Raw genomic sequence first — 16901 nt, forward strand, 5'->3', positions numbered from 1 at the left:
GGCCAAAAGTTTGAGAACTGCTGCTTATAAACTGACTCTTACGGCGGTGAAACATATTTCTTTGAGGGAGCCTTTCCAGTGGCGGTGAAAGAGGTCAGTGGCGGTAAAAGAGGTCAGAATCTACCCTGGCTTCAAGTCAGTGCTCCACACACAAAGACAAAGACTTGGGGCTCAGGGCAGTAGTGGTATTGTAGCTTGGCCTCCCTGGAAACCACTCTTCTCAGGGCTCCTGAACCCCGCCCTCCTTTCCTCTCCGCCTCTCATTGGAGTGGCTTCAGTCAGTGGGCGGTCTGTCGGGAGGTGGGCGGGGCTTCATGCCCTCCAGAGCCCACTCGCAGGAACGTCCTGACGTCACTCAGGACGCCGCTGCCCTGACGCTCCGCCTTTGCATCCCCCACTGAACCCACAGTAGCTGGCGTTACCCCTCAAAGGAGTCGCTAGCAGTTTCCCCTGAGGCTTGGGATACCACACTCTTTGACCCACCTAGCCTGGCCTGGCGCTGTCCGCCGCGTCCGTTCCGCCGTCATGGATCTGAATCTAAACCGAGCGGATTATTTGCAGGTAAACCTGAGGGGTTGGGGCGGACGCTGCGCGAGGTGAGCCCCGCTCTAAGAGAGGATTCGATCCTTCCACTGCCGTTTGTTGGGGTCTGTGGGAGCCGAGCGGCGGAGTGGGTGTGAGTGGAGCCCTCCAGACGCCTTCCGCACAGGCTTGCCCTCGGGGCCGGTCCGCTGGCACTTGGGAAGAAGGAGAACCGCCCCCCCCCCCCCCCCCCCACCCCGCCCCGGAGTGCCGGCGTCCTGAAGATGCTCCGAGTGTCCTGACGCGATCCGGGATTCCTCCCCAAGGCCCTTCTCCTCCCCTCTGGTTGCAGCTACCTGGGGGCTTCAAACTCCTGACTCTCCTTCTCTACTCAGTCTCGTGTCCCTCGGGCCAGACACTTATTTCGTACTGTGAGCTGGACCTGGCGACCCGGATCGTAATAAAAGCAATGGTAGCCGTTTTCGAGGGTCTGGTTTATTCTCAGTTTCCCTTTTGTGCATGTATTATTATATTGTTGTTCGTCACTCAGTCGTGTCAGATTCTTTGGGACCCCATGGACTGCATTCAACACGCCAGGCTTCCCTGTCCTTCACTGTCTCATAGAGCTTGCTCAAACCTATGTCCAACCATCTCATTCTCAGTCATCCCCTTCTGCCCTCAGTTTTTCCCAGCATCAGGGTCTTTTACAGTGAGTCAGCTCTTAGCATCAGGTGGCCAAAGTATTGGAACTTAAGATATATTTTCCTTCACAAAAATTCTCAAAGTCGGTACGTGACGATCAAAGGGATTCAAAGAAGGTAATTTTCATAATAGCCAAACTGATGCAGTTCCTGTTTGAAACAAAGTCTCTTAGCACTTAGCAGCAGCAGCAGCAGCAGCAGCTCTTTCTGTTACAGCACCCTGCCTCTCAGTATTTCAGCCCTAGACTTTCCCTCTTCTCCATCCGCTTTCCCAGTAATCCTCTTTTGGCTAATGGTACAAATGTTTATCCTGCCACTTTACTTGAGACGTATGCCAGATACTTCCCACCTTCAGTTCAGTTCCGTTCAGTTGCTCAGTCGTGTCCGACTCTTTGTGACCCCATGAATTGCAGCATGCCAGGCCTCCCAGTCCATCACCAACTCCCGGAGTTCACTCAAACTCACGTCCATCGAGTCGGTGATGCCGTCCAACCGTCTCATCCTTTGTCATCCCCTTCTCCTCCTGCCCCCAGTTCCTCCCAGCATCAGGATCTTTTCTAGTGAGTCAACTCTTCACATCAGGTGGCCAAAGTATTGGAGTTTCAGCTTCAACCTCAGTCCTTCCAATGAACACCCAGGACTGATTTCCTTCAGGATGGACTGGTTGGATCTCCTTGCAGTCCAAGGGACTCTCAAGAGTCTTCTCCAACACCAGAGTTCAAAAGCATCAATTCTTCGGCGCTCAGCTTTCTTCACAGTCCAACTCTCGCATCCATACATGACCACTGGGAAAACCATAGCCTTGACTAGACGGACCTTTGTTGGCCAAGTAATATGTCTGCTTTTTAATATGCTATCTAGGTTGGTCATAACTTTCCTTCCAAGGAGTAACCGTCTTTTAATTTCATGGCTGCAATCACCATCTGCAGTGATTTTGGCACCCAAAAAAAAATAAAGTCTGACACTGTTGCCACTGTTTCCCCATCTATTTCCCATGAAGTGATGGAACCAGATGCCATGATCTTCATTTTCTGAATGTTGAGCTTTAAGCCAACTTTTTCACTCTCCTCTTTCACTTTCATCAAGAGGCTTTTTAGTTCCTCTTCACTTTCTGCCATAAGGGTGGTGTCATCTGCATATCTGAGGTTATTGATATTTCTCCCAGCAATCTTGATTCCAGCTTGTGTGTCTTCCATCCCAGTGTTTCTCATGATCCCACCTTAATATCTTCCATATCCATCTGGTCATCACAGTTTGCTGTTTCTATCTCGGAAGTATCTGTTGAATCTGTCACGTTTTCTCCCTCCATCTCTGTTATCCCCAGTTCAGTCCTCATCTCTTGGATCATGGAAATAGCCTCCATCCTCCTCTCCCTCCAACCCATACTTCACAGCACTGGCTAGACTGATGTTTCAGAAATACAAATCTAAGTAGATTAGTTTAAACTTTAACACTATTCCATAGAATACAGAATAACAGGATAGATCTGTATGTATAATATGTAAATTCTTTCATGGTCTATTTTCTCAATTTCTCTCCCTTTGGTCCCATTCTCCTCCCCTAACCATGCCCAACTATGGACATTTCTCTGCTGAGCAAACCATGCTGTTTTCATCTTCTGTACCTTTTGTAAAATAATCTTCATCATCCATTAGATTGGATGTCATTGTCATCAGCATGTTGGTGTCTTAGCAAAAGTCTTCTCTGTTCCATTTTCAATAATAATCTATTTCTAAATATTTTTCATTACAAACTTCTTGAACAGCTGTATGAAGTTGTAAAAAAAGGCTTCTAGGTATAATTTTTTTGTGTGAAGTACCTTGCCAGTAATGTCACATAATTATATTTGACTTGACAACTTTATAGCATGAATTTTACTGTTTTTTATTGTTTCCTGTATTCGGACTTTTGTGGTATATTTCATTAGAAAATAAGTTCGCTGCTGATAACAATTATTTCATATCACTAATTGCAGTTAAAAAATTAAGGCTTACTATGATTAGAATCTGCTGGTCCTTTTAATCTTTGAGGTATAACTTTAAATTAGTGTGTTAGAAAACATTAACTAGGCAGCTGATGTGTTTCCTTAGGTGGGGGTGACTTCTCAGAAGACTATGAAGCTACTTCCTGCCTCAAAACATAGAGCCACACAAAAGGTAATGTAGAGATACTGATTCCTCCATATCTCTCTAGCTCTTACAGAGGAGAAGTTTATATGCCATTCCTTATTGATAAGTTTTTTTTTTTTAATTTCAAAGCTAAAGTGGAAATGGATTTCTGTTAATTTGAACAGAGGTTGGAATACCAAGGGACACTTATATACAGTAATTTTCTTGTACATTATAAGTATCATGTACAATCAGTAAATAGTATTAGTAAACTAGTTGAAAACTATGTTACATTTTTCTGGGAATAATTTTCCCTGGGTGTACTTGTGCATACCAGATTGTATATATGAAAAAAGAAATATAAAACACAATATGCTGAAGAGAAAATACTTTTTAAAAACTTTGTCATATTTTTAAGAGTAATTTTTATTTTAAACTTTATATTTAACAAACAATATTGATATTTTTATAGAAATATTAATCCTGCAATTTCTGTAAGACAATATAATTTCTTAGTATACTAATGGGATTCTTTAATAGCTACAAAATAAATACAGTATTAACATATAATACATTTTATCAAGATAAATCAATAGATTTTTGATTATCATTTATTGTATTCAGTCTACCAAAGCAACACTTTTCAAACTTTTTGGTCTTAGGACTCATTTATAGTATTTTTAAGATCATTTTATTATTTTGTTTATTTTTTATTGAAATATAGTTGGTGTACAATATTATGTAAGTCACAGTATGCAATATAGTTATTAATAATTTTAAACATTATATTCTATTTATAGTTATTATAAAATATTGGCTCTGTATAACACACAGAGTGTGTTATACAGTATAATCTTTTACCTAATTTTATACATACTGGTTTGTATCTCTTAATCCCTACTCCTGTGTTGCCCCTCCTCTTTTCCTCTCCCCACTGGTAACACCTGGCAGTTTGTTTGCTATATTTGTGACTCTGCTACTTTTTGTTATATTCACTAATTTGTTGTGTTTTCTAGATTCCACATACAAATGATATATGGTTTGTTTTTCTCTGTCTGACTTATTTCACTTAACATCATGCCCTCTAAGTCCATCCATGTTGTTGCAAATGAGAAATTTCATTATTTTTTATGACTGAGTAATATTCTTTATCCATTCATCTGTTAATGGACACTTATGTTGTTTCTATATCTTGGCAATTATAAACAGTACCATGAACATTGGGGTGCATATATCTTTTTAAATTCATGTTTTTGGTTTTTTCAGATATATGCCCAGGAGTGGCATTTCTGGGTCATATAGTTCTATTTTTAGTTTTTTGAGAAACTTCAATATTGTTTTCTACAGTGACTGCACCAATTTATATTCCCACCAAAGGCAATGGCACCCCACTCCAGTACTCTTGCCTGGAAAATCCCATGGATGGAGGAGGCTCCAGTAGGCTGGTAGGCTCCAGTCCATGGGGTTGCTAAGAGTTGGGAACGACTAAGCGACTTCACTTTGACTTTTCACTTTCATGCATTGGAGAAGGAAATGGCAACCCGCTCCAGTGTTCTTGCCTGGAGAATCCCAGGGACGGTGGAGCCTGATGGGCTGCCGTCTATGGAGTCGCACAGAGTCGGACACGACTGAAACGACTTAGCAGCAGCAGCAGCAGCAACAGAGTACAAGAGTTCCTTTTCTCCACATCTTTGTCAGCATTTGTTATTTATGTTATTTTTGATGATTGCCATTCTGACAGGTATGAGGTGATATCTCATTGTGGTTTTGATTTGTATTTCTCTGATGATTAGTGATGTTAAGCATCTTTTCATGTCCCTGTTGGCTATTTGCATTTTCTCTTTGGAAAAATGTTTATTCAGGTCTTCTGCCCACTTTTTAATCAGGTTGTGTATCTAATATTAAGTTGTATTAGCTGTTTATATATTTTGGATATTAACCCCTTATTGCTCATATTTGCAAATACTTTTTCCCATTTGATAGATTTTCTTTTCTTTTTTTCTATGGTTCCCTTTGCTGTGCAAAAGTTTTTGTTTAGGTAAATCAACTATATTCAATAAAAATTAAAAAATGAAAAAAGCTTTAAAAAATATCAAATAGGTCTGTCACAAACTTATTTTCATAATGCTTTAAAAATTAATCCTATAACATTCTTATGCCCTGGTGACGGGGAAAAAGTCACCTCCTTGCCATATCCATCTGTATTCTCTTGTTCTCTTTACCTTGTAGGAAACCAGCTACTTCTGTAACAACTCCCACAGGCTTCTCTTTGTCCCTTTCTTATAATTCTTTAGTGAATATTTTTTTGTAGGGCTGTCTTTACTAGGTTTTCTGATGTCTGTTTTTTAAAATTATAATTTCTATATTGTGCATCTTGTTACCTATATAAGTTAATAAGGCATAATAACAGTAATTTTAGATTCTCTTCAATCTGTTACAGGTGGTTGTTGGAGATCATGATGGCGTAGTTATGTGCTTTGGCATGAAGAAGGGAGAAGCAGTGGTATGTGTATGTTTTGAATACTCCCAGGTTAAGCTTTTTCTAAAGCACAATGAGAAATGGGTTAAAGGAAGTAGTGATATGAAGTATGAGACTTCAGGCAGCATAAGAGTCATTTGCTAGCTGTTTGTAAAACATCTTTGACATTCTAAGGTGATATATTAGTTTTTTCTGCTGTGTAACAAATTACCTCAAATTTAGGGTGTTAACCCCTAATGAAACACATTTATTATCTCGCAGAGGCAGGAATCCAGCCTTGAGGCCTCATGTGGCTGCAACATAGATGTTAGCCAGGCTCAATTTCTTTCTGGAGCTCAGGGTCCTATTCCATGCCCACTTGGCTGTTTGAAGAATTCAATTCTTTATTATTATTGAACTGAGATCCCCACTTTATTGCTGTCTGTAAGCCCAGGCCTGCTTTCATCATTTGAGGCCCCTACACTTCCTTGCTGTGTGGTCTTCTCACAGGCCCTCTCACAACATGGCAACCTTCTTCTTCAGGCCAATGGAAAAATCTGTCCAGTCTGCTAAGATAGAGTCTTACATAACAGAGTGCAACCTGGAAATGACCATCGCATCACCTTTACCACTTAATATAGCCTAGTCAAGGAAGTGATTATTACATTATCATATTCACAGACTATAATTTAAAAGTGATAGGTCTGAGATGTGAACTCTTATCTTCATTATACCTTATATGGAATTTGCAAAAAGATGAAGCAGGTAAAAACTATCAGAAACTCAGTGTTTCCATTATCCATATATTCTTCCAGATATTTTGTTCTCTGTGTATAAAGTCATTGAGGGTGAAGGAAGAAACTGATGCCAATAATAAAATAGAAATTAAGGAAAAAGAAATTAATAATGCAAATACTTCCAATTAAATAGATATGAAGTTATACACTCAGGTTTTCAGTAGATTCTGTAGTCCTTTGTTTATACTACTAAAATTTTTAAAATTGTAAGGGAACCATGAGAAATTAGTTTTAAAAAGATGTTTAAAATACTGGAGGAGGTAGCCGTTTTCTTCTCCAGGGGATCTTCCCAACCCAGGGATCAAACCCAGGTCTCCTGCATTGCAGACAGATTCTTAGCCAGCTGAGTCACAGGGAAGCCCATAAAAAGATGATTAAAGTGTAAAAACGTCCATTGGAACCAGATAGGGAGTCTTGGTAAAGTGCAGATTCTCTTTCAGTAGATCTACAGTTGAGCCTGAGGGTCTGAATTTCTAATAAGGAAAGTGATGCTGCTTTGCTGCTTAGTGAGCCATACTTTGAGTTGCAAGAATTTAGATTTTAATGATGTTATTGAAATGTGTGGGGGAATAAACATAAAGTTTGAAGATATTTAGCAAAAAAAATCCACAAGACGGTTGAAGTAAGCACATTTGTATCTACAGGTGTTCTCATATAGTAAAACTATAAACTTGTGTAAGTTTAAAAGCACCACATTTTTTATGGTAAAGGAAAATATTTGCAGTAAGTTTGTGTACTTAATTTTTCCCTTAACAATTTTTGCAGACAGTGTTCAAGACTTTACCTGGGCAGAAGATTGCAAGATTGGAACTAGGAGGGGCTCTTAATACACCCCAGGAGAAAATTTTTATTGCTGCAGGATCTGAAATTAGAGGCTTCACAAAGAGAGGAAAACAGTTCCTCTCTTTTGAAACAAACCTCACTGAAAGCATTAAAGCTATGTATGTTTATTCTCTCTTTTTACTTTTACATGTCCATTTACAATATTTTGGATAGGTAACAAACATCTGATTAAGTATAATATCTTAATAGGTTATCTAGGAAATAACTAAAAATACTTTATGAGTCAGAAATTGAATTTGACCTGGAATCAATATATAATCAATTGGTTATTGAAATCTTTTCAAGACATTTATAGTATTTATATTCAGTTATGATTCATAACCAAAGTATAAAAGAAGTGAAAGAACTCCCCAGATATTTACATTCAAACAAATACCCTCTTTATGATCACAGGTGATGATAGCTATCTAGTGAAAATAATATATTAGTATATAATTTGTGTCAAATATTTTACTCCCCCAATGAAAACTTGACTCATTCTAAGAATTAGAATATAGTTATGATTATTATCTAAATTTTATTAAATATAATTTTAAATGAACTTATTATTTCTTTTTTCAAGTTAAAATTCTAATAAAATCTTTTTTTTCCACTATTTATTATTTAGTTTCAGGTAGATTCAGTTTAGATAGCCTTATTCTATTTAGTGTGGTAGTAAGAAAGATATGGAGTAGGAAATGGCAACTCACTCACTCATTCCAGTATTCTTGCCTGGAAAGTTCCATGGACAAAGTAGCCTAGTGGGCTACAGCCCATGGGATTGCAAAGAGTCAGACACAACCGAATGGCTGAGCATGCAAGAAAGATAACTGTAGAGTTAAAGCTACCTGAGTTGCAATCCAGTCTACTGTCTACTGTGCATTTAGGCAAGTTACTTAACATTTTATTAATATTATTCCCCTTAAAAAGGGATAATTATATAAATTAAGAATAATTGTTCCTAGTTTATAGAGTTATGAGGATTGAGCTAATATATTTAAGTCACTTAGGACAGTGCTTGGCACATAGTACACATTAAAAAAAAAACCTACTTTTTGATATATTAATTGTCCAGGTGTAGACAGGTGAATTACCATTATCCTATCTTTGTTTATAGTTTTTCTGAACTCAATTTTTGAGAAGCCTGAGGCTTTAAGAACCTCATTTTCAGCTTTCAAAATCATGGCTATACCAAAAGGCTAGAATAAGTATGGGAAATGAAAACAAACACTGTTCTCTGAGTCTATGATAAAATGATAGTAAACTGTAAATAAATGAACTTTTCATCTCTGAAAATAATTCAGGAGTTTCCTATGCTTATTTTTAAAAATGTGGATGTCTTAAATTACTTTTCATACTCTCAGGCACATATCTGGCTCAGACCTTTTTCTCAGTGCAAGTTACATCTATAACCATTATTGTGACTGCAAAGACCAACATTATTACCTTTCTGGGGACAAAATCAATGACGTCATCTGCCTTCCAGTGGAAAGACTACTTCATGAAGTACCAGTGTTGGCCTGCCAGGACAGAGTACTCCGAGTTTTACAGGTTACTGTTATTTGCATTTTTATAGTTTTTCATAATTTAGGTATGTAAATATTGACGAACAATGTATAATTGAGATAAATTACTTTAGTGACCACTACCACTTTAAATATCTTAAAATTATATCTGAAAATTTTTTAGTGTTTTACTTGACTAACCTTATTTTTTTTTTTTTACTTGAGGCAAATGTGTTGAAATCTTTAGCAAGTTTTTAGAGAGGCATATATGGAAAAAAGGACACTTTTCTCCCCTTCACCCCATACATGATATTTGAGTTAGTTTAATTAGAATGTAGTACTTTTGATACATTTACTTCCCCACTTTTATTTTTTTTTCCCATCTATCACCCTCAGTTCAGGTCAGTCTCTCAGTCGTCTGCGACCCCATGGACTGCAGCACACCAGGCTTCCCTGTCCATCACCAACTCCCGGAGCTTGCTCAAACTCATGTCCATCAAATCAGTGACGTCTTCTGTCATTCCCTTCTCCTCCTGCCTTCAATCTTGTCCAGTGTCAGAGTTTTTTCTAATGAGTCAGTTCTTTGCATCAGGTGGTCAAAGTATTGGAGTTTCAATTTCAGCATCAGTCCTTCTAGTGAATATTTAGGACTGATTTCCTTTAGGATGGACTAGCTTGATCTCCTTGCAGTCCAAGGGACTCCCAAGAGTCTTCTCCAACACCACAGTTCGAAAGCATCAATTCTTTGGCACTCACCTTTCTTTATAGTTTGACTCTCACATCCATACATGACTACTAGAAAAACGATAGCTTTGACTATACGGACCTTTGTCGACAAAGTAATGTCTCTGCTTTTTAATATGTTGTCTAGGTTGTTCATAGCTTTTCTTCCAGGGAGCAAGCATCTTTTAATTTCATAGCTGCAGTCACCATCTGCAGTGATTTTGGAGCCAAAAAAAAATAAAGTCAGCCACTGTTTCGCCATCTGTTTGCCATGAAGTGATGGGACCAGATGCCATGATCTTAATTTTCTGAATGTTTCTATCACCCTCCCCTCTCCCCAAAAATCAGACTAAAAGAGGAAGTTGGGTTGGGGAGAAGGTGTTAGGCTTTAACAAGGGAGAGTTGAGATCAAGATTGTATCATTTGAGTTTATCCAGCATTTATGACAATGTGTTGAACAGAATAAGCACTCAGTAAATATTTGAAAAATTATTTATTATCTTTATATTTCTATTAAAAACTGTGATTGGCTAAAGCAACTACTTAAGGCCATTGTTAATAATACTGGTTACAACTGTCTTCTTGAAAGTGACTTTTTTTTTTGAGCCTGCTGTGCAGCTTGTGGGATGTTAGTTCCCCGACCAAGGATTGAACTCAGACCCTTGGCAGTGAAAGTGCAACGTCCTAACCACTGGACCACCAAAGAATTCTGAAAGTGACTTTCACACTCTCTTTCACACACACACACACACACACACACCCAGGACCCATAAAATAAAGTTTAAATGTAAATGACAAAAATATAATATAAGTTTAAATGTAAATTCAATGGATGAATTATTTGTATCAAAATTTAGGATGATGATAGTGCAATTGAACAAAAAGTTTAGCTATTTATTCTGCACTACCAGATGGCCATTTCTTAGCATCAGCCCTCCTTTTCTAAAATTAATTTTTATTGATGTTTATTTGCTTTATGATGTTGTGCTAGTTTCTGCTGTACAGCAAAATGAATCAGCTATATGTTTAGACATCAGTTCTTTTTTTTTCTCCTATGGGTGACTAAAGTAATGTTCAAGATTCTCTCTAGGAGCACGAATGATTGATCTCTCCCCTAGCCTATGCTCCCCAATATGAGTTGTTTGAGTAAGGCTTTTAATAGGAGCTGACTCACATCCATTTAGAAATTGACCTGACTGAATTCTAGGACCCTGCTTTGTTTAACCAGTGACCCATGTGCTTACTGTGGAAAGTAAAAGCTTGAAGTCTTTCCTCTGACCTGCACACTTTTTCCCTACTTCCCCTCTGCTTCTGTATGCAATCCATTACCCCAAAGGTAGCCTTTTTAAAACAGTTTGTGTTTATATAGTTAGATATAGTTTTGTGTTTATATAGTTAGATACAGATACCTGTGAATATTTAATGTTATTCTAAATAAAGTATAAAACATATGACTCATATATTCTATATGTATTTAAAATTTTTAAACAAAATGGTATATCAGATTTACTGTAATTTTGCAAATGTTTCTTCATTGAGAGATTTATCGTATTTTTTCTATGTGAATTTAATACTTCTATCTCATTCTTTAACAGCTTCACAAATACTATGCACCAAATTAAAGCATTATAAGTTATAAAATTGAAAAAAAGACAGAATTTAACTTGTTTTCTTATCTAAATAGCAGGGAATTCTGCCTCTTACTAGAGTGGGTTTTGGAGATACAGAAAGGCAAGGCCAGAATTTTCCTTAGGAAGTAGCTTTGAGTCTGTTTGAATGTGCCCCAAGTTAGGACAGAAGAAAAAGCTTGTTCCTAGAAAGTTTTGATAGGGAAATTTACCAGTGTCAAGTTTTCATGCAAAGTACCTAAAGTGAAAATTATTCAAAGTGGAGAATATTTGAAATACTTATTTCCTTGCTCTTATATATATATATATATATATATATATATATTGGAGAAGGCAATGGCACCCCACTCCAGTACTCTTGCCTGGAAAATCCCATGGATGGAGGAGCCTAGTAGGCTGCAGTCCATGGGGTCGCTAAGTCGGACATGCCTGAGCGACTTTACTTTCACCTTTTGCTTTCATGCATTGGAGAAGGAAATGGCAACCCACTCCAGTGTTCTTTCCTGGAGAATCCCAGGGATGGGGGAGCCTGGTGGGCTGCCGTCTATGGGGTCGCACAAAGTCGGACACGACTGAAGTGACTTAGCAATATATATATATATGTAAAATGAGTCAACGTGCAAGGTTGCTAACAAAAGTTAATATTCACAATCTTTTTTTCCCAATAGTTCTATTCTAGAGATCTTTAATGAATATTGATGTTATCTATGAATCCTTTTATTATCAGTATTTCAATTTGTATTCTGTTTTAGTTTTAAAATACTTCTCCTTCAGGGATCTGATGTGACGTATGAAATTGAAGTTCCTGGCCCACCTACTGTTTTAGCCCTACACAATGGAAATGGCGGTAATCAGGATTTAATTTTTGACAATCAAATAATGGAGTGAGTTATGTTATTTAAGTTTAGATGTTTCAGGGTTTTAATCATTTAACTATATATTAAGTGAAAATGGGAAACTGTAAAAAGAACTTGAACTGAAATAGAGAAAGTTGTCTTCTAACTTGCCAGTAGCTAACAGTAATGAGTCACTGAACTTGACTTTTCAGTTTCCTCATCTCAAGATTACTTGATGAGGAAACCATCTCTTATGGTTATAAAATTCTGTGAATATATAACCATCTTTCTAAAATAAGTAAATTAATTAAAATCTGTCTTTTCATAATATTTTAAATGAGATTTTTATATGAAAGCCAATATATAGGAAGGTATTTTAATTTTAAAGGAATAGTGTGAGCTGTGAGATAACCATAATATGTTGACTTTAACTGTAACTAGGTGACTCTGGAGAAGACCTTTTGTTTGGAACGTCAGATGGAAAACTTGGGCTTATTCAGATCACTACATCCAAACCAATACACAAGTGGGAAATTCGAAATGAGAAAAAGAGGGGAGGTATGTTTTTTATGTAACTCAGATTCTGAATTTTAGCGATTATTGAATAAAATAGCCTGAGAATTCCGTGGCAGTCCAGTGGTTAGGACTCCATGCTTTCACTTCCAAGAGAATGAATTTGATCCTGGTCGGAGAACTAAGACCCTGCCTGCTGCATGGTGCTTGGCCACAGAGATAGATAAATAGACCAACCTGCATTGTATAGTTCATCCTGTTTCCTTTATCCGTAAGGCAGAGCAGACCTAGCAATTTACAGAGCCACCTTATGTGTATTTACTATTTGTTTATTTAGCAGGTCTATCAGTTTTGCTGTAACTTTTTAAGGTAAGATGTACTAACGGGGCTTCCCAGGTGGCTTAGTGGTAAAGGATCCACCTGCAAATGCAGGAAACATAAGAGATACTGATTCAATCTGTGGATCAGGATGATCCCCTGGAGTAGGATGTGGCAACCCACTCCAGTATTCTTGCCTGGAAAATCCCATGGACAGAGGAGACTGGTGGGCTACAGTCCAAGGGGTCAGAAAGAGTCAGACACAACTACTGAGAACACACAGGATATAGTAATTTGGGATAGGCTTTTATGGGCTAACGTTTATCTATAACATCAATCTCGGCTCAAATCCAGTTTTCATTGTTTGCTGTAGGGAATTAATTGGAATTTGGGAGTACTTGGTATGAGTTAAAGAAGTACAGTGAGATCAGAGAATATTCCTTTTTCTAAGGAATTTATACTTTTCTAAGGGGAATTTTTATCTGACTTGGTAAATTTGGATGGCTCTTTATAAGTACAGCATGAAATCTGATTTATGAGAAAATATGTTAACAATGCAAAACATTTAAGGGAAAAAAATGTCTGGGAAGAGGAAAAAATAAAAGCAGAGAACTTGAGGCAGAGGTAAATTCTATTCATTTGAGGAGCAGAAGGAAGACCAGTGTGGCTAAATATGGCATGAAATGAAGTCAGAGGTAGGCTATGGCCAAGTCATGTAGGTCCTTGGGAGCCTTGGTAAAGGGTTTGAATTTTAGTCTAGGTGCAGTGGGGAGTCATTGGAAAACTGTAAGTGGTAATATGATGTGATCTAATTTACCAAAACTAAAATAAAAACACTCCGTAGAGAGTGGATTTGCCAGGAAACAGGTTGAAATTAAAGACAGGGAATTGAATTAGGAAGTTATTGCCATAGTTGTAATTTACTGTTTTTGTTTTGTTTTGTTTTGTTTTTTCTCTACTCTGATGTATAGATTTTTTTTCATTCATAGTTAGTATATTTGACTGCAATATCAGTATTATTGCTAATTTATCACTTACCTTTTTTTAAAGGTATTTTGTGTGTTGACAGCTTTGACATTGTGGGTGATGGGGTTAAAGATTTACTTGTTGGAAGAGATGATGGAATGGTGGAAGTATATAGTTTTGATAATGCCAATGAGCCTGTTCTACGATTTGATCATGTAAGTTCATTTTTAAGAAGACTATATATGTTTATCATTAATCAAACAATTATAGAAATGGCTGACAGTTTGTGTTTTATTAAATGATTATGTTAAAATATTGTGTTTGGCTTAAAATATTGCTGCTTTGATATTATCAAAATCTTGTCTAGACTGCTCTTATGTTTGAATAATAGATATTGCCCTTAAGCTGAACAATGAATTACTTTTTCATTTGATATCTAAATATTCTATATCTAAATTATTAAATATTTTACCTTAGTTTCTATAATGCATAATATATTATAGGAGTAACATTTATATGTTTGGGTAACATAAATGAGATTGTGTTGTTTTAAAGTAATAAGGTTTGGAGAATAAACTTCATATTGTTGAGATGATATAAAAAATATCCTTAAACAGAGAGAGAAAAGTAGCAATTTCACTTTTAGTCACCCAAGGTCTACTGTATAAGAAATACTAGATAAGAGTAATTTTTAGCTCACAAATTTTAAGCATAATTAGGCTTCTTTATCCCAAGGTATAGAATCACATGGAGAAGCATTCTTGCATAAACTGAATCTTTCATTTTCATAAAGTGGTGTTCTCCTGTCCAGGGTTTCCCTCTTCTGCCTCATGCATGATGTGTTGAGGCTGTTTAAAAACAACAAAAAGTCACAATTCAGTATCAACTTTTCTTTCTTTGTCTAGTTTCTCTAATTGTGGTAGAAGTTCTCCCAGTACCTACTTTAATTGCATGTCAGTAAATACAGATGTTTTGATGCACAGGTAAAGTATAGTATTATATAGATAATATGGGGATAAAAATATTGTACAACATATTTTCTAGATATATTTCATATTCATCTTATATAAAAAGTCACCTTGTTAATGATGCAAATAACAGTTTAGGCTTAAACATACATAATTGTCCTATGTTGGAGATCTCTTAGTTTTTCTCATTAACCCCTGGGAAACTTTCCTATTTAGACCTCAAATCTCCTCTTTGACTTCTTTTCCAAATGCCAGTAATGACATAGCATGTGTCCCCTCTGCCAGGTGTGGCACTAAGGATTCCTGTCTTTCAAGTCTTTCTTCTGTTTGTTTGATGACAGAGGTACTGCTTTCACATTATGTTAAAGCTGCAGATTTGTTATCTCATCTTCATTCCTGATGTCACTCACTTTGTTGTCTTTCTAATCAGGAGAAGTCGTCTTATTTGACACAGTCTGGATTGATAGTTGGTTAATCAGAAAAGTTAAGGAGCAGATCATAAACAGATAATATACGTATACCTTAAACATTGCATTTAAAAATATTTTTTTAATTAATTTATTTTTGGCTGCACTGGGTCTTCGTCGCCATATGCAGGCTTTCTCCAGTTGCAGCGAGTGGGGGCTACTCTCTAGTTGGGGTGCGTGGGCTTCTCACTGTGGTGGCTTCCCTTGTTGCAGGGCGTGGGTCTAAGTGTGCAGGCTTCAGTAGTTGTGGGGTGTGGGCTCAGGGATTGTGGCGCAAGGGCTTAGACGGTCCATAGCATGTGGAGTCGTCCTGGGGCAGGAATCGAACCCCTGTCCCCTGCATTGGCAGGTAGACTCACAACCACTGGACCACCTGGGGAATCCTAAACATCACATTTTAACTTAAACTTATATATTTACTCACCAATATTTTGAACCGTGACCAAGGTCTTTTTTTGTGAATTCCCCTAATTAGCATTCTATGTTGTTACTTACATAAAATATGTCTATACTATATTGCCTAGGATCTCTTGTTTTATGGTTTGTGACTGGTTTTACAAAATATAAGTTGAATTAACTAATTCTACAACTCTAGGTCTTTTATAAAAAGATACTTGAATTACATAAAGTAAATTAATTTCATTAAAATGTTGTATTGGCAAAAAAAGGTAGAAATTACAGTTTTTTTAAATTTTCTGTTCCTGAGTACATTAGGTTAAATAAGGTACTTCTAAGTGAGGAGAGAGTAAGTTATAATTAATAATCACTGGAGGGGGTTTCCCTGTTGCTCCAGTGGTTAACAATCCGCCTGCTAACGCAGGGGACATGTGTTCGATCCCTGCTGCAGGAAGACCTCACATGCCTCGGAGCAGCTCAGCCCATGAGCCGCAACTGCTGAAGCCGGTGTGCCTCCAGCCTCTGCTCCGCAACAAGGGAAGCCCCTCCCCGCAGGGATAGCCCCCGCCCACCAACAAAGGGCGGCCCCCGTTCTCCGCAATTAGAGGAAGCCCACCAGCAGCCGCAGAGACCCAGCTGCCACCAAAAATAGACAGATAAGAGAAGAGAAGGGAGGGACGGCGGGAAGGCGGAAGGCAGAGAAGAAAGGAAGATGGCTGAAAACAGTAACATAATGAAATAATAAAAAATATAATCCTTATAATATTGGTGATAAGAGAATTTGCTAAGCAAGATAAAAAAACTAAAGAAGTCAGAAAGCAAAGACTAAAAGTTAAATAATTTAAATATAGTAATGATGAAAATCTGAAAGTTGAAAAATGTACACAGGAATGGATGCAGTTTTTTTTTGTTTGGTTTTTTTTTTCAGAATTAACTTTAGCAGGAACATGAACAAAAAAGTTCAAAGAGTTCTAGTGTATATTAAGTACACTGGGACACTCGTTAGAAATGCACTTAGGCTTCCCTGACAGTCCAGTGGTTAGGACTCTATGCTTCTATTGTAGGGGGCATGGGTTCAATCTCTGGTAAGGGAACTAAGATCCTACAAGCCATACAGCATGCCCAAAGGAAAAGAAAAATGCACTTATGAACCTAACTGTATGCAGATATTTA

The 16901-nt window shown here is 37.4% G+C and overlaps 1 protein-coding gene and 1 non-coding gene across 3 annotated transcripts in view; one reads left to right on the top strand and one right to left on the bottom strand.

Annotated features, from left to right (window-relative positions):
- The first annotated feature begins 343 nt into the window (after nt 1-343).
- BBS7 (Bardet-Biedl syndrome 7) overlaps nt 344-16901 on the top strand; it is a 38961-nt gene continuing 22403 nt past the window's right edge. For both annotated transcript variants that reach the window (XM_006054435.4, XM_044946256.2), the window contains exons 1-8: nt 344-561; nt 3314-3379; nt 5772-5834; nt 7352-7527; nt 8773-8959; nt 12039-12111; nt 12542-12658; nt 13982-14112. In XM_006054435.4, coding sequence (XP_006054497.3) covers nt 526-561; nt 3314-3379; nt 5772-5834; nt 7352-7527; nt 8773-8959; nt 12039-12111; nt 12542-12658; nt 13982-14112 — 849 coding nt within the window. In that variant the 5' untranslated portion in view covers nt 344-525. The remainder of the gene's footprint in view (nt 562-3313; nt 3380-5771; nt 5835-7351; nt 7528-8772; nt 8960-12038; nt 12112-12541; nt 12659-13981; nt 14113-16901) is intronic.
- On the bottom strand, nt 10270-10342 carry TRNAE-UUC. Its single transcript has one exon. It is a non-coding gene; the product is annotated as a tRNA-Glu (tRNA).

The sequence above is a fragment of the Bubalus bubalis genome, chromosome 7 (assembly GCF_019923935.1).
Source record: "Bubalus bubalis isolate 160015118507 breed Murrah chromosome 7, NDDB_SH_1, whole genome shotgun sequence".
NCBI lineage: Eukaryota > Metazoa > Chordata > Mammalia > Artiodactyla > Bovidae > Bubalus > Bubalus bubalis.